The 23,886-nt window shown below is 23.2% G+C and overlaps 1 protein-coding gene across 3 annotated transcripts in view; it reads right to left on the minus strand.

Moving 5' to 3' along the window:
* Window positions 1-9,621: 9,621 nt before the first annotated feature.
* Window positions 9,622-23,886, minus strand: part of LOC129615867 (tyrosine-protein kinase Btk29A) — a 91,784-nt gene continuing 77,519 nt past the window's right edge. For all 3 annotated transcript variants that reach the window (XM_055531260.1, XM_055531261.1, XM_055531262.1), the window contains 10 exons: window positions 13,441-13,589; window positions 12,445-12,561; window positions 12,294-12,374; window positions 12,091-12,221; window positions 11,871-11,999; window positions 11,114-11,307; window positions 10,868-11,039; window positions 10,349-10,755; window positions 10,113-10,246; window positions 9,622-9,920 (listed from right to left, as the gene is read on the minus strand). In XM_055531260.1, the coding sequence (XP_055387235.1) occupies window positions 9,822-9,920; window positions 10,113-10,246; window positions 10,349-10,755; window positions 10,868-11,039; window positions 11,114-11,307; window positions 11,871-11,999; window positions 12,091-12,221; window positions 12,294-12,374; window positions 12,445-12,561; window positions 13,441-13,589 (1,613 nt within the window). In that variant the 3' untranslated portion in view covers window positions 9,622-9,821. The remainder of the gene's footprint in view (window positions 9,921-10,112; window positions 10,247-10,348; window positions 10,756-10,867; window positions 11,040-11,113; window positions 11,308-11,870; window positions 12,000-12,090; window positions 12,222-12,293; window positions 12,375-12,444; window positions 12,562-13,440; window positions 13,590-23,886) is intronic.

The following is a 23,886-nucleotide window of genomic DNA, read 5'->3' on the forward strand; positions in this document are numbered from 1 at the left end:
GCACACAGACTTCTAATTTAAATTTTGTCGCTACCTCCTGAAACTTCTTTTTTTTTTTCAAATTTTAAATTTCAAAATGGCAGATACAGATATTGACGGATTATTAAAGTAAATTTTCTTTAAGTCTTCAAATTTTGTTAATATTTCCATATTTTGCAGTGAATTGGAGGGCAAAAAGTATGGCGATACTATTTCATAAACAATGTCTATTTTAGAACGACTAATTATTTAAAAGTTTCAGAATTTGTATACTGCGTAAACAAAAAAAAAAAACTTAGCAATAGTTTTTGCATACTGTTTAACGCTGCAGCTTAGAAATTTTAGTTCTAATTGTAGAACTTTCAGCGCAGCGTGCATAAACGAAAACCTCCTATGCTTGAGTAGATTTTTTAAGAATTTAATTTAGAAGTGTACTATATTTGCAGTAAAATAGTACCAGTCTTTTTGTAACAAATTCTGTGGTGAAACTTTCGCAAGATCTATAAATTAAAAGGAACAATGGTTCCTTGTGGAGTATAATAGCAAAAAACAAGTTGAACTCATTCGTACTTCTTTTCATTTTGGAAAATTTCAGTGATAATGAAATTTTACACTCAATGAGTAGAAACTCTGACAATAAATTAAAGAAATTTAAATTTAAATTAATATTTTATTAATTACGCTTTTATTATATATTTTTTTTTTTTAATTTTTTATTTTGTTTTATTACATTTATAATCAATATAATAATTATTATATTAAGATTTTTTGTTTAGTAAATAATAATAATAATAATTTTATATAAACAGCAGTATAAATGGTTGTACGCTAATAATTTTTTTTTTTTTATTAATTATTTTATTTTTGTATGTTTTTTTTTTTTCTGTTTTAATTTATATTTTAATTTCTTCTTTTATATTTCACTCTCAAAGGAAATTTAATTCCCATAATTATTATTACATATTTTTTTTAATATAAATTTTAATCAACAAATTTTAGTTTTGCACATTTTCAATGTATTTTTTTTTGTTTTTTTGGTTTTCTGTTTATTATTCAAATTGCAAAAAAATTTGACATCAATTATTTAATTAAATTATTTTTATTTATTTTATTTTTATTTTGTTTTTCTGTTTTTTTTTTTGTTTCATATAAAATTATAAAATTCTACATTCGTTTTATAAATGGTCTTTTATTTTTTTTTTTGTTTTTTTTTTTTTTTACTTTTAATCCTTTTCAAATTTTCTGTAATTGTTTATTAATAATTAGTAATTTAGTCTCCATTTTTTTTTTTTTGTTTTAAAGTGCACACAATTAAATTAAATAAGTAAGTAAAAAATTAGAAAATATTTTAGAGAAAAAAATTATTTTAAATTAATTTTAATTATTATAAAATATTTATAATTTTTGTACTAAAGCTAATTAATTAGAATTTAATAAAAAAAAAAGCAATTTTTTAATTATATTTCGAAAAAATTGTCATATTCATTTAAAAGTAGATTTATAATTAATGTAAATAAAATATTTTATAAAGTCATGCAAACGGCCTAGGCCTTTATTCTGGCAATCACCTAAATTGTGACAAAAAAAAAAAAAAAAAAACTCACTTAAAGTTCATATGACTTTTTTTATTTTTAAAGTCGAATAACTTAACTGTTATGTAATGAGATTTAAGCCCCTGTCAGCGTTGGACACAAAAAAAAAAAATTAATGAAAGAAATTGTGAATGAAAGACAAAAACTTCCTTTCATCAATGAAAAAATGAATTCATAATTTTTTGCAATGATAACATCGAATTTTTTCCATATAAAATTACAATGCTTCACAATGGCAATTATTTTCGACTGTTAATGATGACATCAAAAATATAAATTATATTAGGTACAATAAAAATTTAGTGTTAAAAACAATGATGACAGGTTTCTTAATAGTAGTTTGTATATAGTTGTATATAGTAGCAGTATATAGTAATATAGAGAAGATAGGAGGACAACCCTCGCGAAGTTCATGTATTCGGCCAACAAGAAGACCACTCGGCAACTCTCAATTTGACACCTTACAACCTACACGTAATAAAATCCCAAAAAAACCATCAATTTCAAAAGTCGCTTCAAAGATTCCTCCGACCGTAATTATTTATATATACCAATTTAGTAAAAATTATGTTATTTCGAAAGTTGTGGTGTAGTAAACTTAAGTCAAATCGAAAAAATATGACTTTTTTTTTCATAATGTGAAAAAATTAATGTGCCATTATTTGTGACTATTAGAATAAGTGAATGCAACTTCACTATTATTAGATAATGTGACACGAATTTTGGAATAAGGCCTCAAAATATTAAAATGACCCCCTATAAATTAAAAAATATAAATTCAAAATTTAATAATTTTAAAAAAAATTTAAAATTTTTTTTAAAATTAAACAAGAAAAGAAAGAACTAAAATCATTTCTAAATTGAATGAGTGCAGTTTTATAGTTTTATAATATTTAATATTATTTTATGGGTAAAATTTTATAATAATTGTAGATAATTTTTTTTTTTTTAGCTATTTTTGTCCAATAATTTTATATGAAATAGATCATATATTATAGTAGTAAATCATTTTTTTTTTTTACTTTTTTTTTTTGATACTCTCTAGAATAGCATATGCATATATCAGTCATCATTAGATCCATTAAATTATATTAATTATTATGATCTTCTATTAAAAATTTGTAATATTATTAAGTAAAAAGTATTTATGTAATATTTTTTTTTTTTTTACATACTTTTGTAGTTATTTAAAATGTTGAAAATTTAAATTTTAATAGAAAAAGAAATTTTTTTTCTACCCAAATAGTCTTAGACGTATCTTTTGAGATATTTTACATTTTATTTAATAAATTTCAAAATTTTCAGAATTTAATTTTGTAATTTTGTAATTTAAAATTCTATACTGAAAACTTGAATTATCATAATAGCTTTAACTCAAACGATATTTCTAAGAGAATATGGGTAGTCATTTTTGATAATTTTAAATAAAAAAAATTATTTTGAAAAAATTTTTGAAAATTGCACAAATCAAAAAACCACAAAATACAGTAATACCCCGTGTTACGTACGCTCGTTTTACGTACCCTCGCACTTACGTACATCTCATTTTTGTCCCCAATTGCCCATTATACGTACAATGATTCACACTTACGTACAAGTACATTTTTTCTGGTTTTTGAAATTTATGGAAAAAAAAATTATGTATACCAAATTGAGAATGTACACTTGTAACAACAAGCTGTTCAAAATTATCTTCTTTTTTGTCATAGTTTTATTAAAGATCTTCTTCGCTCAGCTTTTTCCTCCTGTCGTCCCTTCCCCTCTTTATTCTCTTTAAATACTTTTCGTTATCAAAAGGAAGGTAACTTGGACTGGTCTGGCGGCATTCTCAAACATTCCTCTCCCGGGGCTAATCCAAGCTTCAGTGTTCTTAGCTCTCGCGTAACAATTACAATATTATTTATATTTAAATTATGTATTGATGAATTTTGAAGTTTATGTTTTATATTTCAGTTTTGTTTGATATTTATATATGTATATGAATTTGTTTTTTGTTTTGTTTTTTTAATACACGTTAAGTGTTAAACATAGTATAAAAACGTATGAAATACTCGTAAAAGTATAAAACTGCATACATAATATCCCTCTTTTTCTTTTTATTTATATATTTATTGTTTTAGTTTGTTTCAAACATATTATTCATCAATAAAGTAGTAGATTCATTCTACGTACATTTTTGTTTTACGTACACGCTCCGGTCCCAAAGGGTACGTAAGTGCGGGGTATTACTGTATATTAATAATTTACAAAATATTCTTATTAATTAATAATTATTTAAATTACAAATATTAAAAAAAAAAATCTATTAATTATATAATTATATAAATATATAAAATATATCAAAATAATTTTCAATTTTTCATTATACAAAAATTTCTTTTTTGAAAAAACTAAAAAATAAAATTTATTTAATATTTTTAAAAAATTTTCTTATCTAATTATTTATAAAAAAAAAAAAAAAATAAAATCTCTTACAAAAATTTACTTTAATTTTAAAAGAATTTACAAATTATTCATTCTTTTTTTTTTTTTGTTTATTTGTAGAAACCTTCCATAAGACATTTTTTTTTTTTCATTTTGTTGTTCTCATTTTGTTTATTTTTTGTTTTTTAATATCAGTCCCAAATTGTATATTTAGTAATATGAAATTTTTTTTTAAATTTCATGCATAAAAATTAATTTTATTTTTATAAAAATTAAAAAAATTATTTCATAAAATACAAAAATTATTGAAATTAAGATAAACAAAAAAAGGAATTAACAAAAAATATGCTGGGTGTATTGAATGTATGATCCGTAATCTAAAATCTTGACCATTAGTTTTCTATTAATATTAGAAATTACAAATTTTACTTAGATCTGGCCTCTTGGATTCAATATTCAAAATATTTTATATTTGAATTTTTCATTATTTTTGCATATTTTTATGTACGGTTTGATTTATTGTGCCTTTTTTCAAATAATAATAGATTTCTTTTTTTATAATTTATTGTTCAAAATGGTCGTTGTTTTTTCATATTTTAAAACATTTTTTAAAAATTGTAAAAAAAATCAATATGTTCTTCATTCAATACAGGAAAAATATTCAACCATATTCTGTTAATTGAGTCATGTTGATGTTATAAAAAGCAGCTTACTAATACTTGCTTAAATATTCTGGAAAACATTTGGAATTGATTGTGTTTCATTAATTTTTGTTATGAAGTTTAAATTGCTTTATAATTGTTCTTCTTTTTGTTGTGAAAAATTCCAAAATCCCAATTATTAATATAAACATTTGTGGCATCATAATTTTAGTATGAAATTAATTAAATAACTTTTAAAATTACTGTCTTTTCTTAGATTTCTTCATTTCATTTATACATTTAAATTAAAGGATCTCAGCGTGATGGCTCATTAAATGCAAATATTGAGATGATAAAAAAATTATTAATACATTTGCTATGAAATCAAAGTTTGATATCACTTCAGTTGTCACAGCTACGATAACCAAAATAGGACTGATCCGATATTTTGTAAGAATATCGAATTGGTCCTAATTTTTAATATTATAAGAAATCTATGATTTCCAAAATAGACTGATCCGTGATTGTATCCGATATTTTCATGTGACATGTGACAAATGGGTGAACATTTTTCCAATTCAACCGAAAAATAAATAATGTAAAAAAACTGAAAAATAAAATAAAAAAATATAAAAAAGAAAAAAAAAAAATTTCATAAATTACACTTTATTAATAATGAGATTTGAAAACTTTTCAATACTTATATATTATATATATATATATATTCGTAGTTAAAAAAAAAAAAAATTATTAATAAAATTACAAACTAAACACTGTAATAATTATAGAAATAATTTAAACAAAATAAGTTTAAATATTAATATTACATACATTTATAAAATATTTATTTAATATAAAAGATTAAAAAGTACATAATATACGCATTTAATTTTTAAAAGTAAAGCAAATTAGGATTCCCAATTAAATAAAAAAATATTCTTATATTTTAGATATAATGCAGTTTCCTAAATTAAACTTAATTTACAAAAAAAAAAAAAAAAATTATTGATGTATATATATATATATTCGTAATAATTAATTTGTCTTTTAAAATTTATTTTGCAAACAAAATTTGTTTTATTATTTTTTTTTATGTTTTCAATTAAAATCTATCATAATTGAGGCAGCTTTTTTCCATTCTTTTTTCTGAATATAATTATAAATTAATATTATTCATTATTTTTATTGTTATTTTTAAAATTCTATTAAATATTTTATATTTTAAGTAATATTCGAATTAATGGTTTTATAAAAACTGAGTCTTAATATAAAGCATAAAAGAAATTTAGAAGCCCAAAAAATATTTTTGTTTATAATTTTCGATTCGTAATGAAAGTTTTAAATTAATCAATGAATTTTTAAATTATGTATTTAAAATAAACAATAAATTGAAATTAACAATATGTTTTGATTGTTCACAAGTACCATTTATAGTGTGATATTTTTATGATTTGAAAATTCTGTAAGTCATCAAATACTAGTATACAATTAAATACATTACTTTGGGCCTTTTTGAAAATGGTTAAGACTATTCATGATAATAGTTATATTTTGGAACTGAAAAACCGTACATATTTTTTTTTTTAATTTATTACTGATAAAAGTATATTAGGATAATATTATCAAAAATAAAATATTTATTTATAATATTAATTAATAAAAAATATGCTATATATGAACATAAAACAATGATTTATTAATGATAAAATGATAAACTAAAAAACATAAAATCTTATTTATTTTATTCGTTTTATTGTTTTTTCTAATATTATAACTATTATTAACTTAAAAATAACAAAAAAAAAATACACATCAATAATTCAAACAATATTTGAAAGCAAATTGGATCACAAAAAAAATTATAATAGTAAATACACATAATATAAAAATGTAATTTTAAAAATAAAAAAATACTTGAAATTATAATTTATTAATATAATTTAAAATATATTGTATACCCTATATGTATAATAAAATGTAAATATATAAAAAAAAATATATATATATATCAGAATTAAGATATTTACTACTAGTATAATACAATAATAAAAAAAAATTTTTTTTAAAATAATATCGATAAACTAAATCGTTGGATTTAAACAAAAAAAAAAAAATTAAGTTTATTTTTTTAGTCAGTAAAAATTATTATAGCACTAATATCAGAAACTTGAGTCTCTCTTCACACAAGTTTAACACTTATATTTCAATGATTTATTATTATTTTTTTGTTTCCTATTTTTCATTTTTATAGCTTATTAAAATGAGAATTATTTAATTTTCTTCTTGCAACTGCTGTCACTGAATTAATATAATAAAATATCTGGAAATCTTAATTAAATAAGATTTTAATTTGAATTTCTTATATACAATGATATGATTAAATTGAAATATAACATAGTAAATAATAGACGGAATTTAAAAAAAAAAAACAAGAAAATTTATAAATTAAATCTATAAAAATAGAAAAATTTTTAATTTAAACAAAAATTTGTTTATCAAAATTTTAAAAAATAAAGTGAATACATACAATATGGATGGTTTGCATTTTGAAAATGACCTGGATCAATTTGTAATTTGAAAAAAAAAAAAAACTTTTTTTAATTCCAAAGATTAATGATAATATCAAAAGTTGGAATTAAAATTCATATTTCCGTAAATATGAGTTTTAATTTATTTTTAATATGAAGTAAATGTAAAATAAATATTCTATAAAGCAAATAACCTGTTAACTGAATTTTTGGTTACTCTTTAAACTTAAACAGAGCAATATATTTGAGTTTTAATTTAAAGTGATCTAATTTCAAAATAAATCATCTACATAATATGTATAGCGTTTTTTCAATAATTAATTGAATTTAAATATTATTTTATTTAAATTAATTAAATTTATTAAATATATCATGTTTTACATGATCGATTTATATAACTTAATCTCTATGATCAGTTTATAGAGCCGGGAATGGTTAATAATAAAATTGTAAAAAAAATTTTACTAAATTTACAAAAAATAATTGAAATAAATTTGTATATTTTTTTATATTTTATTATGCAATTCAGTGATGAACAGTATAAATAATGATTTTAATTGTTTGTCTTGTTGTAATTTACAAATTTTAATTATTTTATTAATTTATTTTAACAAAGCATAAAAATAATGAACAGAAAACAAATATGATAATGTTATTGATTTTTTTCCTTTTCTTTCTAATTAAAATCATTCTTTTTTATTTATTTTATCTTGAAATTTTCATAATATATTTTAATTTATATTATATTATTTGAATTTATTTTATTGAGAGTAATTATTTTTTACGATAATAAATTTTAGAAGACAAGCTGAATTGTTCTAGTAATATTTAATTTATATTGGTTTTTTTTTGTTTGATTTTACTTAAATTTTAACTGATGCTTAAAAATTTATTAACATTTTTTTTTTTTCTTTTACTTTGTTGTGTCTATCACTTAATTAATCTAAACATTTCTACTTGTATAAAGATATCTAAAAAAAAAAAAAAAAACTGCATTTTTTAATATATGTATACTAGTGTGTCTCATAGATTATGTTATTGTTATCCTTGTTAAAGTTCTTTTTATTTCCATTTTTATTTTAAATTTTGTAAATTCATTTTGATTGGATATTTTTTTTTTTAATATATTTTCAATGTAAATTCCTTTTATTTAAAAATACATAACATTGCATTATATTAATTTTTTTAAATTTTTCTTTTTTGTTTTTAAATTTTCCATTCATCATTTTTTTATTTTTCGTACAAATTTGATATAAATTAATTGATTTTTTTTTTTTATTTTTTAACTTTTAATAATTAAAGAAATAGGAGAGGAAATTTTTTTTTTTTAATATGGAATAAATTGTGATTATTTATGATTTCTTCTTATAGTCATAAATGTAATAATGATTATGATTATGATTAAAATGTTAATTATTTTAAAAGCATATATGCACGATAAGTATACCAAAATTATCCCCGTTCATTTATGGAGCTGAGCACAATATCTACCTACTCACTAATTTGCCAGACTATTGAATGATGTGCTAGGCAATTTCGTGAAAAAACAGTATTTTTTGGGGTTTATCCGATTGCATTTGAATTTTCTATTATATAGAGGCTGGTAGTACTTGGGCTCCGCCCGATGTCCCAAGAGAGTAAGTTGCTAGAAATATATGGAGCGATGGAGGCTGGAAAACTTTCTTCGAGAAAGTAAAGCAGACATTTGTAGCGGCAAGAAATCCAGAGGCTACGTGAAAAAATTATTTAAAGGATATTACGTTGCTGCAGGACGCTTAAAACGACTGGGACTCAAGAGAGGAGCAATAATGGAACGAAAGTCAAAAAGCAGAAAAAATGTTAAAATGTCAATAATTTATAGAACAAGATTTTTGCAGTTACTGCTGAAACGTTCGTTGTAAATAAAAAAAAGGTAAGCCACGAAATCGAGACCTGTCTTTAAAACAAATAATGATATGTTTAGAAAAATGGAATATTTCAGTCTTTTATTTTGATTTCCAGGGGTCACGGTTATCTTCCCTGTTTACAAAGGTAGATAGGACTGATACAGTTGACAAAAGATTATTAGAGTGTGCAAACAACCTCAAACTACGAAAGGTGCCTATAAACCAGTCAAATTTAAAGTTGGTGTCATAGTCGTAATATATGATCTTAGTTCTAATTTTAGTAATGAGTTTACATCTGTATATGGAATGTAGTGGGAATTTGTGAAATGTTGAAGCGCAGGTCGATTTTGATATACTATGATATAGTGAAATTTTACTCGTTACTAGTAACCTTGAGAATATCAGCGTTATTTTGTGTTTTTGTAAGTTAAATCTTGAGACATAATCTATATAACATATATAAATAGGTATATGCAGAACTTTGTTGTCTACATATTTTAGAAATCCGTAAAAGGAGCTTGAAGAAAATAAAATTGAAAGACTCTACGCGCATTTGACTCTTTAACAATTATTAACATTAAAGGGTTCTGATACCGTAGATTTCGGTGAAATATACATTGAGGATGTAAGGCAAATTGAAATACAACCGAAATATCTCACAGTGTTTACATTGTGCCCAGCTACTTTCGAGGACTATGGTTTGGATAGGGATTCCAATCTTGCTGTACAATTTCTAAAGTATTTTAAAAGTTATATCATATAAAAAAAAATTTAATCCGTTAAAGTTTGGGCTATTAATGCTAACTGTTCCTTAAGAAGACGGAATGAGGGACGTTCTTCTGGACTGTGATACCAACATTTTCTCATTACCTAAAATATAAAATAAATTATGATGACCATTTTCCCTGTTTCAAAAAATTTATATGATTTTTTTTATATTCAAATAAAGAATTTGTAAAAATAAGAATAAATATTCATAATTGAATTTTGAGGCCATGCATTAATTTCGTTTGTAATGATAATTAAATTTTCTTATTTTTACAATTTGCAATTTATACTCACATCATAAATTTCCTTGGCACAGGACTTTGGTTTTTCTAATATTATTCCACGTTGTACACGTTCAACAACCTCTGTATTTTTTAGACGGCCATAAGGCATTTTACCGCAAGTAAATACTTCCCACATTAACACTCCTAAAAATAAAATGCATTTATATTATAAAATGTAGCAAATGTATATTTTTTATTAATTTTTTAATATTTTTAATATTTAAGTATAGCAAAAGGAAATCTTACCATATGCCCATACATCACTTTTAGATGAAAATCTTGTATAATTTAGTACTTCTGGTGGAGCCCATTTTATAGGAAATTTAGTACCACCAGAACTAGTATATTGATCATCTAATACATATCGTGCTAAACCAAAATCAGCAACTTTTACAACATTTTCTGATCCAACTAAACAATTTCTTGCTGCTAAATCACGATGTATATAATTATGTCGTTCTAAATATGCCATTCCTTTACTAACTTGAATACACATATCCAATAAAAGTCCCATATTACCAATTAAAGATGTTTCATGACGTCTCAAATAATTTAATAATGAACCATGTTTCATATATTCAGTAACAATATAAATAGGTCGATGTTTAGAACAGACACCATAAAGTTGAACTAAATTTTGATGTTGTAATTTTCTACAATATTAAGAAAGTAAAACAAAACAATAAATAAAATAATTAATTATTTTAAAATTTAAATTAAATAATTCTATTCTATTAAAATTATATATATGTATTATTTTCATACGTCATGACTTTTGCTTCTTCAATAAAATCATCTTCAGACATGGTACCCTCTTTCATCATTTTAACTGCTGTATCAATAGAACCTCGCCATTTTCCACGACGTACAACACCAAATTGACCAGATCCAAGCTCTTCTAAAAGCATTAATTCCATTGGATGTATTTCCCATTTATCTATATTAATAAAAAAAAATATTGAATTTAAAAAATTCGAGTAAAATTTAATAAAATTTAAAAATTTTTATTACCATGTGACAATCCAGCTGTCGGTGGTACTGGTCTATCACAAGGTGAAGATTTTAATCGACATGCTAATCCACCAGAATTATGACGATGATAATTAATCAAATCAGGAATTGTTTCACAACAATGCTTTTCAGATAAATAATATTCACCCCGAGCATTTTGTTTAATATGATAATGTTTAACATGAGATTGTGGACTGAAATTTAAAATATATATAATTTTTAAATAAATAAGTAATGAATATGTTATATTGCCTAATAAACTATGCAATATTTCAGATTTGGTGCTAGGATTTTCGAGTAAAATTTGATCATACAATTGAATAAGAATAATTTTGGAACAAGAATGAAAATACTTTATGAATCCTATTCTATAATACAAAACAACTATGTATGTATGCATAACCAAAAAAAAAAAAAAAAACTAAAATATTTTGCGGAAAACGAAAAAGTTCAATAAACTCATTTATAATTTATACAATTAATATTTAAATTTTGACATAATAATCAAAAATAAAGGTGAAAGTGAATTTTTCAATGTTTCTTTTTATTTATGTTATTTCAATTTTTAAAATATGCATTTAGGCTTTTCAATTTCCGCTCTTCCTACATTTTTTTTATTAATTTTATTTATTTTGCAAAATAACTTAAATAGAAATCAATTTGAAAGAAAGCACAAAATTATAAAGAATTCAAACTTCACTTTCATTATGCCATATTTCAATAATAATAGAAATTATTATATTTTTTTAACACTTACACTTTGGTATGCAATGACAATGTGTATAAACCTTTTGTGGAAGATTTTCTAACTACAAAACATCCTTCTTTGTCACCTTGTTTAAGTAATGATTCAGCACGTTGTCTTGACATATCTCCAACATACCATCTAAAAATATTAATTAATAATTTATTTTAAATTTTTTTTACTTTATATAATCGTAAAAAATAAAATATAAGCGTAGATTAGTCTAACTTACTCGTATCTTTCAAGTCCAAGAAGGGCTTTTGGTTTAACATAATTACTTGGAATATATCCAATATTTCCATGCTGATCTTTGACTTTCCACCAATGCTCTTGAGAGTCATCAATGACTTCATATTCGGCATTCTAAAAAAAAAACAAGAAAATTTAAAATAAGTAATTGAAATTTTTTTTTATAAAATTAAATTATTATATTACCTTTTCTAAGGAAAGATCTCCTCCTTCTATAGCCTTAAATGGATATAGTGCTACAACAATTTTTACAAAATGAGAATTGTCCTAAATTATAAAAAAAAAAAATTAATAAATTAAGCAAATATTTTATTAAATAGTAATTGCTTGCACATACTTTCGCTTTAGAATTTGGAGTGCCTGGTGTTGGGATACCACCTGGCATTGTGGTATCACAATTTATTACACTGTTTCCGTTTGCAATTGTGCTGGTTTTAAATGTTGAAACCGATGACTGTAAATTTAAAAAAAATAAATAAAGTAATTAATATCATCTCAAATGTAATGAGTGAAATTTTTTGCATAAAAAACGTAAACCTAAACCAGAAAAAAAAATTATCAATTAATTTATTAATTAAATTCATTGAGTTTTAATTATATTATCTATAAGATTCATTATTTAATAAATAAGTGTTAATAAAATTAAGTCTCAATAGAGTATGAAGGGCGGAGAATAAATTATTTCTGTCATTACCTTCAATTATACTCGTATAATAATTTATTGATTCTAATTACAAATTTTAATTAAGTATATGTACTCATAGTACAATTCATGATTTCTTAAATAAAAATTACATTTAAATTAATTTCAATATGACAAACAATAATTAAAATAATTAAAATGTGAAGGATGTAGACAACATTAAAATTTTAAAGGAAAAACAAAAACATAACATAAAAATTTTTAATTTATGAAAACAAAAGGCAATTAAACGTGAGAAAATCAAAAAACGCAAAAGAAAAAAAGGAATTAGACAGGATGTCTTAAAATTGATTACATATACCATAACCAGCATATTGAATATGAGAATGGAAACAACAAAATAAATTTTAACAGATGGTTTCCAAGTATTTTTATTTTATATGATAATCTTAAAATTCTATTTAAAATTCATTAAAAATACAATCATTTGAGGAGCATATCATCAACATAAATGTACACACATATGTATATATGTACATATTTACGTATGCATTCAAATTTTAATTTTAAGGAATTTTTGTACCTTTTTTTTCTGTATTTCAAAATACGCAAAAATAAAAGAAATATGGCGAGGTTAAAAATATTAAGAGTAGTAGAAACAAAAAAAAACAAAAAATGAATTTTATTTACCTGTGGATGGGCTGATGTGGGTGTTGAACTACCTAAACTACCAGAACCGGATGAATTATTATGATGTAAACCAAATGGGCTCGAATTTGATGTTGAATTATTTGGACTTATACTACGTGTTGAATTTTGTGCAGGAGAACTTTCGGTACCTAAAACATAAAAGAAAAAACGGAAATTTTAATAAAATTAAAAAAAAAATTCGAAAAAATTTATTATTAAAAAATTTTTTATATTCTATTCTTAAATTATGCTATACGTAGGCTTTTAAAGTTAAAAATAAAAGAAAAAAATATGCCTTTGTCATCAGCTAACAATTAGTTTAGAGAGGACGTGTGTGTATTTAAAATTATAGTAGGCAAATTTAAAAGAAATTAATCTTTAAAAGACAGAAACGAAAACAATTTTTTTTTTAAATCATCGAAGCAAAACTTTTCAATTATAAAAAATATTTTCATATTTAAATACAAAAATTTCAATTGAAAATCACAACCATAGTAGTAGATTTTGATGTAAGAGCATGTCTACATTATGTACATACATACATGTAGCTGTATAACAGAATTTAATTTTAATTTATGCGTTTTGTTTAACAAACCATGAATTTCATCATCAATTCTAAAATATTAAGGATTCCCAACTTAAAACACAAAATTAATTCAATTTTGTTTCAATTCAACGTCATCACTATTGTTATTATTTTTTATTACTCAAAAATTTTAATAATCCTTTTCGTAATTTCATCTTTTATTGTTTTGTTTATACGTACATACATACATTAAAGGAGGAAGTCAGTCAGACACACACATAATTTAAAAAATTAAAAATTAAAAATAAAAACAGAAAAAAAAAAAAAAAAATGACCTTTTATTAAAATTATGAGAATTTTCTCTTCTACACTCTAGTCTAAACTATTTTGATTTGAATACAAAAGAAAAACAAAAATTGAGAAACAAAAGAATTAAATTCTCTCATTCAATTTAATTTAAATATGCATGTATAAAAATATGTAAGAATAATTATTAAAAATTCTTATACAAATCGATAAGAGTTGGTAATTGGTATAAAATGTATTCAGAGGCATAGCAAACAAATGTATATAGGGGTATTTTAATATATACAGGAATATAGATAACAGCATAATAAAAAGAGGGCTGCAACTTAGATTTTTTAACTTAAAAGAGATCGCAAAACTTTTAAAGAATTTTTTTTTTTGCCAAGGTTAACCAATAATTAGGGTAATTATAATAGTAATACGTGCATATAAGTACATATCTACATACATATATTAAATTTGCATTTTCACTACATTTGTGATTAAAATAATTTTCAACTCATGAATAATTAATTATTAATATTTTTTTATTTTATTACGTTTCAAAAATTAAAAAATTATTATTTTAATATTATTTTTTATTATGGTGGCAAGATAAGAATTTTTGCAATTTTTTATTTTTTTTTTCTGATACCTAAATAATTTTTCATTTAATCATTAAAAATTTGAAGTATTTTTTAAAAAATGAAGGTATTTTCCTAAATAAATTTTTTATGAATTTCGTGTTCTCTTATTTTGAACACAATTTACGTCTCTCGATACGAGTAAAGTTTTCGATTCAATTATTTAAATTTCAATTGTCAGCTAATTTTTCACCTTCAGTTTTTGGAATTAATTAATTAATTTTTTGGAAAATGAAAAAAAAAAAATAGGAACTACTAGGAAGTAGGAGAAATTAATTTAAATAAAAAAAATCAAAAAATAAAATTAAAGAATAAAATTAAATGTATAAATTGAAAGTATCCAATAAGTATAACATACGTAAAATACCAATATTTTGAAGAAAAAATAAATTATATAACAAGAATCTTTCATTTGACATTGACAGCTTTACTAAGTTCAAATATCAGGTTTAATTTTATTAAACATTTAAATTTTGTAAAATTTGCAAAAGATTTTTTATACCCCAAAAAACTAGAACAAAAATTCCTGTTAAGATAAAATATTATTAGTATAGTTTTTATAAACAAAGTACATACATCACGATATAACATCAAAATTGCATTTTATTAATATTCATTAATAAATGTTGCGAATTTTCTTTACAAAACTATCAGAAATAATATTGCAAATGTATCACGTATATGTAATTTTTTTTACTGTATGTATTGTGTATGTTTATGAAAATCTTTATTCTAAAAACAGAAACCTACGCGCCTAACATTACTTAAAATTTTTATACATTTGAAAGAATTTGAGTTTTTGAATTAATATTTTCTTCTGATTCTAGCATTATTAATTTGTAATTTATTTATTATAAACGAGACCATTATTTTTTTTAAGTTATGTCATTGTTGCAGCAACTGAGTGATATATCAATAATCTCTAATAGTTAACAAATTAATATGATGCAATAATTATGTAGTAAAAAATCAAAGAGTGTTATAACACTAATTATTTTTTTAAATTATTTGACAACCAAATTATTTATTTATTTAATTTAGCAAAATAAGACGTTTTAGTAGACAGATACCTTTTGGGTAAAAGATGATTTATGTAATAATATTGTTGCAAAAATATATCACCAGGGGTGTTTATTTATTTTTTTCCCTATTTTTAATTTTTATTGAATTTTCAAAGTTACAATACAAAAAACAGAAAAAAATGCATTCAGAAAAAGTTTTTTTTTTTTGTTTTAAGTTTTCTTAATATCATTGTTACTCCATTTTAAAATAGTGATAAAAACTAATGTACCTACATATGTTACATATGTATACATAATTAAGTATGTGATCATACTTAAATGATAAACACTTTAAATAATATTACGTGTGTAGATGATAAAATCAATTCACGCCAACAAAACTAACTACTACAATATTATTAAATAATAGTTATTTATAAAAAATGAAAGTCGTCGCTCTTTTTTTCCTTTTTATTTTTGTATACTCATATCTAAATCTAAATCATCTAAATTTTATTATATTTTTAACCAACTCTTATATTATATATATATGAATATTCATACACTTATGTATAATATTAATCATACATTCACATGGTACAATAAAAAATTTTTAAAAAATATTATTTAGCTAATAAGATCTACTAACAATACACACGCTTATAATCAGAAAATTTCATTTAGTCAATTTAGTGTGAGCATAAATATGCATAAGTATAACTTATAAGTATCACCGCAAATACAACGCTTTAATTCATATATGTACATAGCACTATACACACATGCATACAATAAATTTATAACATATTATACAAATATAAAAAAAAAGGAAATGAAATGAAATCGTGTTTTATTTCAACGTAACCAGTAACCACCTTATAATAAAAATATAAAAAAAATATTATACAAAATAAAGGTAAAAAATTCGAAAAATATTTTTAAAATGATAATTTCGATATACAATCAATAATATTTGATTTATGTCTGAATAAAATGTTTGTTTTTTTTTTGGTTTTGTTTTCCTATTAAAATTAAAATTTGGCAAATTATATATATGTATGTACATAAAAACGGAGTGTTTTTGTGTGTCAATACTTAAATGAATATTTGCTAATATGAAAGTTTATAAGGAAACAACATTTTTAACTTAATCGTTAATCGAAACTAATTAATGACGTCTTATTTTAACTAAAAAATTTAATTACATAAATATTTATATATAAGTAGACGAAAAAACTTGATTGGTTTTTTTGTTTTTATTTGAAATGATTCAATTTAAATACATTGTAAAAAATTTATTTTTAAAATTTTGAGGATTCCAAGAAAATTGATAAATTTTGACGCAAAAGCGCAAAACTTAAAAAATTTGAACGTAATTCATATCTTATACGTTACAATATATATACGACACATATACGACAATATTGGCAGTCATTAAATTCCTGGCTTCTATATTGGAAAGACAGCCCTAATTTAGTCAAAATATTAAGTGCTATATATGTTCATGCATAAATTTTGAGCGAAATACTCTATTCCATTTTGTTTAAAAAGCGTTTTCAATACGCAAGAAAAAATAGAGAGCGCTTCAAAAAAAAATTTCGATACGGTGTTACAAATTGGTAGCTCATTTGACTCATTCCATATTTTCCAGCTATTATATTACGTATTGTTCACTTTTTTTGATATTTTCCGAATAAACTGTAATAAATTGTCAATTGTTAAAATCATATGCAAATGCCAAAACGTTTGACTTTGACATTTTAAATTTCAAATTCGTTTCATAATGAAAACAACACTTTTCAAACTTTTTACTTTGCAGCATTTAAATAAAAAAAAATGTAGTATCGAAAAAGTTTGAAAGCGATTTAAAAACTACGGAAGCCAGAGGATGAAACCCCTATAAGAATACAATAAACTACCCCATCTAATGGTTAATGGATGAATTATTAATTTCGGCTTAAAAACTTCGGAGTTGGAAAAGAACTCAACTTATTTTAACTTAAGAAGCATGCATATATAAGTAAGTAATTACTGTGAAATAATTAACACAAACGTTTTCTCTATACTTGAAATAATCATAACAAATTAATTTTATAATATTGCTCTTAATAATTACTAACAACAGTAATGAATTTATAAGTGTCATATAAGTAATTCATTTTATTGTTACATACTTGTTGTGTAATATCATTCGTTCTAAATTTAGAATTAGAATTTCTGAATTCTCGTGAAAATTTTTTATTAAATTTTTAAGAAAAAATTAAAATGTAACAAATATTTGATAATTAATATGATAATCACGTTTGTCTAATATCACATAAAATTTTGATGATTATTTTAAATTTCATTGAAAATCCATCAAAAATATTAATTAATATAAAATTTGAGCGAATTCGTGATGAATAGCGGGAAATTTTTGCAATTTGATAAAAACAATTGCCCAATGTTTGTATAAGCTCTTAAATATGGAAATTTTACAGTGAATTTAGCACTTTCCTGCTTATTTATTAAAATATTGTTCAAATTCTATAATTGGAAATCACATATCTCAATAATGAAATTTAAAATTAATATGAAAAATATTCTCAGAACAGATGAAAACTAAATTTTTATGAGCAATAAGCTAACAAACAATTGTCGTAATTTAAAAATTTCTATTTAATTATAAAAATCAAAAATTTCAAAATAAAATCAATTATAAATTCAGAATCAGTTTCCACTACTTACATACTTATGTACACAATTTTACTCTCATATAGAAAATAAATTTTTATTTCTTTTTTTATATTACAAAATCATAAATATCTCGTGATTTAAGCGATTTATAACTTCCTCCACCTTACATATTATAAAAATAAAAAAAAATTATAAATACTTTACAATAATTTTCGATACTGAAGGATATTTTTATATACAAAGTGCAATGAACTTTTATATTACAGTTCAAATATGTATATATGTACGTATATCAGTGGCTTCAAGCACAAACGACTTAAGTCTGTTTTAGTGATTTCGAGATAAATGCATTTTAAACTTTAAATTTAATTTTGAAAAAAGTTATGAAGTTTTTAGAGCCAATTTTTTTTTTGATCGAAAGATAATTAAAAAAGGAAGCGATTAACTCATAATCTGAAGTAAAACAACTAATAGTATTCTCATAATTATGAAAAAAGTGAGATAGGCGGTTATACAAAATTTATAAAAAGCACTTTGCAAAGCTTAACTCGACTTAGGCGATTTGTGAAAAATTACTTTTGCATTTTCGTTAAACTTAAGTCGACTTAAGCTGTTGTTGCAAAACTGAAAATATGGTTTTAGGTGACTTAAGTTATATTGAAAAGGGAAGAAATATATGTATTATTTTTACGTTATTTGATTTTTCACTCTTTTTCCAAATCATTGTCATAAAAAACATAAATTGAGGTAAGAAATGAATAAGCTTCAAGTAAAAATTATTTCTAAAAGTTAAAAATAATTTTTTCATTAAATTTAAGAAAGGTGACAGTATCTTTTATTCTCTCTCGAATTCTCCAACTAAATATGGATGAGTATCTGCTAAATCTCCAGTCTTTATCGTTTTGTAAAATTTGTAAACCAACAGATAAAAAAATTGCATTAAGTTTGCATGACTAATTTTCTCTTCTTCTTCAATTTGCAGCATAGCTTGAAAATCTAACTAGTTAACACCTCGTCTTAAAATATAAAAAATCTTTGTATAAACTGTTCTTGTAAAATATTTTTGGAAGTCAATTTTTTAAAATCTGTGGTGCGACTCTTTCCACTCAAGAGAATTTCAAAAAGTAACTCAATTATAAAAAGGCTTCATTGTGCAACGGATCTGATAAAGTTGTTACATTATTGTAAAAATGAGCACATAAAGTAATCTCTAAAATGAGTTTATGAGTTTGGTGTTTGTTATTTTATTTATGTACTATAGTCCATATGACTTTCTTATTTGTTCATAATGATACTAAATGCGAATTAATTAAAATTTTTAAATCAAAAACAAAATGAAATCGAGTGTGAGTCATTACAACTACTGTAATGAAAAGTCAAATTTGATAGTGAACTCGAACTCGTATAGAAAATAATAATTCGATACTTGTGAAAATTAAATCTTGGAGACGTATTGTTAATTACATATAGAAAATGGTTTGTTCGTCAGTTTTTCTCTAAGTTCTGCCGTAAAAAGTATATAGATCTCCGTAAAAAGTTGTAGCAAAGTAAATTGGTTCGGAATTTGCTCTGCTATCATAGAGTATATAAGTATTTGATTATCAAATAAACAAAGAATATTGTAAGTTTGCTCGACATTTTTATTTTAGCTGTCAGCATTTACTTTTCAATTAAGACTCCATACAAATGGACCACGAGTCAGTTTCGAGCGTTCATGTACTTGAGTGCATTTAGGAAGCCCGGTCGCGAAAAATTAAGCGAATTTTTCTAACCGTTCGGCAAATTGTAAAAGGATTTTTCTTAAAACAATAAAAGTAGAAAGCCTTTCATATTTTTTCATCTCTACAGATATTTTCACATGCCCAATAGGACCCGAAAACTTGCTTTTGAATGTTGTCAATTTTAAAATCAGGATCATTAAAACAGTCACCACGACCAAAGTCAATTGCGGTTTTCAAAACTGTATTAACTTCGGTTTTCAAAGTAAGATCTGTTATGTAAATACTTGTTTATTTACTATAGGACCAGTTTCGCTAATTTCCATATTTTAAAACACTTTGAATCCGTTATGTTAGTTTCAAATATATTGCAATACCTCTAACATCCGCCACAATCATCTCAGCTCTCCTAGCAAGTTCCAAAATTTTTAACGTACATTTATTAAGCGTGAATAAAGTTTATATTGGATAATTTTTGCATTATTTAACAATTTCCAACATCAGCACATTTAAAAACAATAATAAATAACTGTCTTTGTAAAAAATACTTCCTTCGAAATAACAAAAATATAATAAATATTTGAAAATCGAAGAAATTTAATCTTACGGAAATGAGTAATAAAAGGTATAACAAAATATTGTTATTCCCAGACGTACCAATTTTATTTATTGAAAACCCTTGCATATTATAATAATTTGAATTTTCTAACAAAATGTGTTTTACTAGTGTATAATAAAAGTGTTGCTTTGTAATACAATAATTAAAATAAAAACTCTTGTTAAACACAAAAATTTGATCTTCCTAATAACATGTGTTTTACAAGGCCGTAATAAAACAACACTTTGTTTAATAATACAATTATGTTAGACCACAAACGCAAAACAATCTCAGGTAGCTAGCCACGTGTCATTTTAACGTGGGAACTCCGTCAATTGAAAAAAACATTTGTCGCAGGTAAACCACGAAATGACCTACAAGATTATTTGTTAAATAAAAAAATTCAAATCTTAAACATGGGATATTTGGGTAATTAGAGCAATAAAAATGCTGGTAAATTCTGCAGATGTTTTATATTTTGTGTTAAAAAATACAACAATCTTACTTGTCGCTGAATGTAAGATTTAATTTTAACTATAGTGAACAAGTTTTAAACCATGGACATAAAGTATACCTACACTACATATCACATAAAATAATATGTTAATACGTTATAAAATATTTTTTATTATAAAAAACTAAAAAATATTCTATACTGATCATGTATTATTTCGAACACTAAACGCTTAACTTTGGTTTTTGATTCTTATTTGCACGCGTTATAAAAACCTAACTCAACATAAGAACTCTTTTGGAATATAATTGCATTTGCAATAACCGCCTAACTCGAGATGAGTTTAAACAACCAACAATTATTATTTTACACAAATCGCTTATCTCGAGTTAATATTTAAAAACACTCAAAATTAATTTTGCAACAAAAGCTTAACTCGAGATAAGCGGTTATAAAAATTCATATATGAAAAAAAAAATGTCACCAATATTGATTTGCAACAATAGCCTATCTCGAAATAAGTGGTTTGTCAAAAACATAAAAAAGATGTTTTCTGCTCTTAACTCGAAATAGGCGGTTAGTGCAAGTGCACATAGCTACCATTTCGAGTTAGGTCATGTGTGAATTCGACAATAACTCCGGCTACAACAGTCGTAGAACCACCAAATTTTGTGAGCATATGAAACTCAAAACGGAGAATTCGCTGGTAAACATATCTCATTTTTGTCTTAACTCGAGTTAGGCGGTTTGTGTTTGAGGCCACTGATATACGTTAAAATTATTAACTGAAATTGAAAATCGTTATTTTTTTTTATAAGAGCAAATAATAATTTCTAATCACGTCCAAATATTGTTTTATTATTCACTTTTAAAAATTATATTTGCAATAATTATGGTTAACAATATTATGGTTAAGTACTTATTTATACGTATACATACATAAAAGTGAAATAAAGTGGACAATAACAAAGCAAAAACAATAAAATATATTTAACCCTTAAGCATGAAAAGTGAAATTTTGTTCGTATTGTAAAAATTATATTCAAGTCACTAAATAACAATTACATTAATATTTTAAAATGGCTTAATCTAAATGTATTCAAAAAAGAGACGAGTATTTCTGAAAAATATAACAGAAAAAAAATATCCTCAAGACAAGAGATAGTGCTCGGTGAACTCTAAGGTGGTACACGGCTGTTTTGATATACAGGTAAGCGAAATCGGGTTACATTGTAACGAGCGTGCTAACCAACTAGCGAGAAGCTAGCCAACACACCTGGAGAAGGGGGCAATTATAACCAGAAGCGGTATACGAAAATAATACGAATGGTCACGGTACACTGACCATGACGATTCACAAATCACATAATTGATATGATTCATAATTGATATGAGTCTGGGAGAGGAGTACACTTGCAGGTTCTGTGGGGAAATGAAGGAGACTTCAATGGACCTTCTTGGTGAGTGTGAAGCGTTGATCCACAAATTGAATATGAAGGATTTCTCGGGTTGGTTCTCACAGCAAGAGAACTGTATTCCCACTAGATGCTCGAATTTGTTAAAAAAATAGGTCTTAATTGGCAACTCCAGATATTATAAGTGGAAGAGGGTGAGGGCACAATAAATCTTAAAAGAAAACCTATTGAGTATATGATTCAAAACGCTCGTTTCAAATCACATAAAATTTAATATTTTCTTAACATAATCAGAAGTATTAGTTTTTTATTGAGATTTCATATTGTGCGATATTCTGCAGCTACAGTTGCAATTAATGTACATATAATTAATAAAATAGAAAATTATCACCTAGATATTGATTTATTTGTATTTTGGATCCAGAAAAATGTAATTTGTAAACTGTTAACAACAATAAAACGGTTGATATTTTTCACTTGAGGGTTAAAAACAGGAATTCATTTAAAAACCCCTAAGTAAAAATAATAGGTTTTCTTTCATAGTTATTTTTTTTGGTAACCGACTAACCATATAATAAACTTTTGGCAAATCTATAAAAAAGAAATATTTTTTTTTCCTTTAACACTTCTTAGAAATTTTTAAGTGTCTACATTAAACACTTTTTAAATTTTTTTACTACCTTTTCTTTCATTAAAACAAAAAATAATTTTTTTTTCCAAAACCTATCTTGGTAAAAACAATTCTACTTGTGTATATACCAGTTTTTTAAAATATTCAAAGGTAAAAGTTTTCATAAACAATTGGTATTTATTTTTTTTTTTACATAAATCAACTTAAAATTTAAATATAAAAGTAAAAAACATAGCGTTAAACAAATAAAACTTTAGAAATGAAACACTGGTTATTTTTATCATGATGTAATGCCCTTTTTGATTCGCTTGTATTACATATACCTACTATTTATATGTGCTTATATAAAAACAAAATATGTAGTAGTTTTAAACATGATTATAACGAATGAAATGACCTAAAGACAAATTAAGCTTACCAGATTATTTTGGTATTAAAAGATGTTTTCCATACATGGTCATAATATCACAATTTAAGTGCGGCATTGGATTTAAAAAA

This window comes from Condylostylus longicornis, unplaced genomic scaffold (genome assembly GCF_029603195.1).
Source record: "Condylostylus longicornis isolate FDR11 unplaced genomic scaffold, ASM2960319v2 ptg000153l, whole genome shotgun sequence".
Classification (NCBI taxonomy): Eukaryota; Metazoa; Arthropoda; class Insecta; order Diptera; family Dolichopodidae; genus Condylostylus; species Condylostylus longicornis.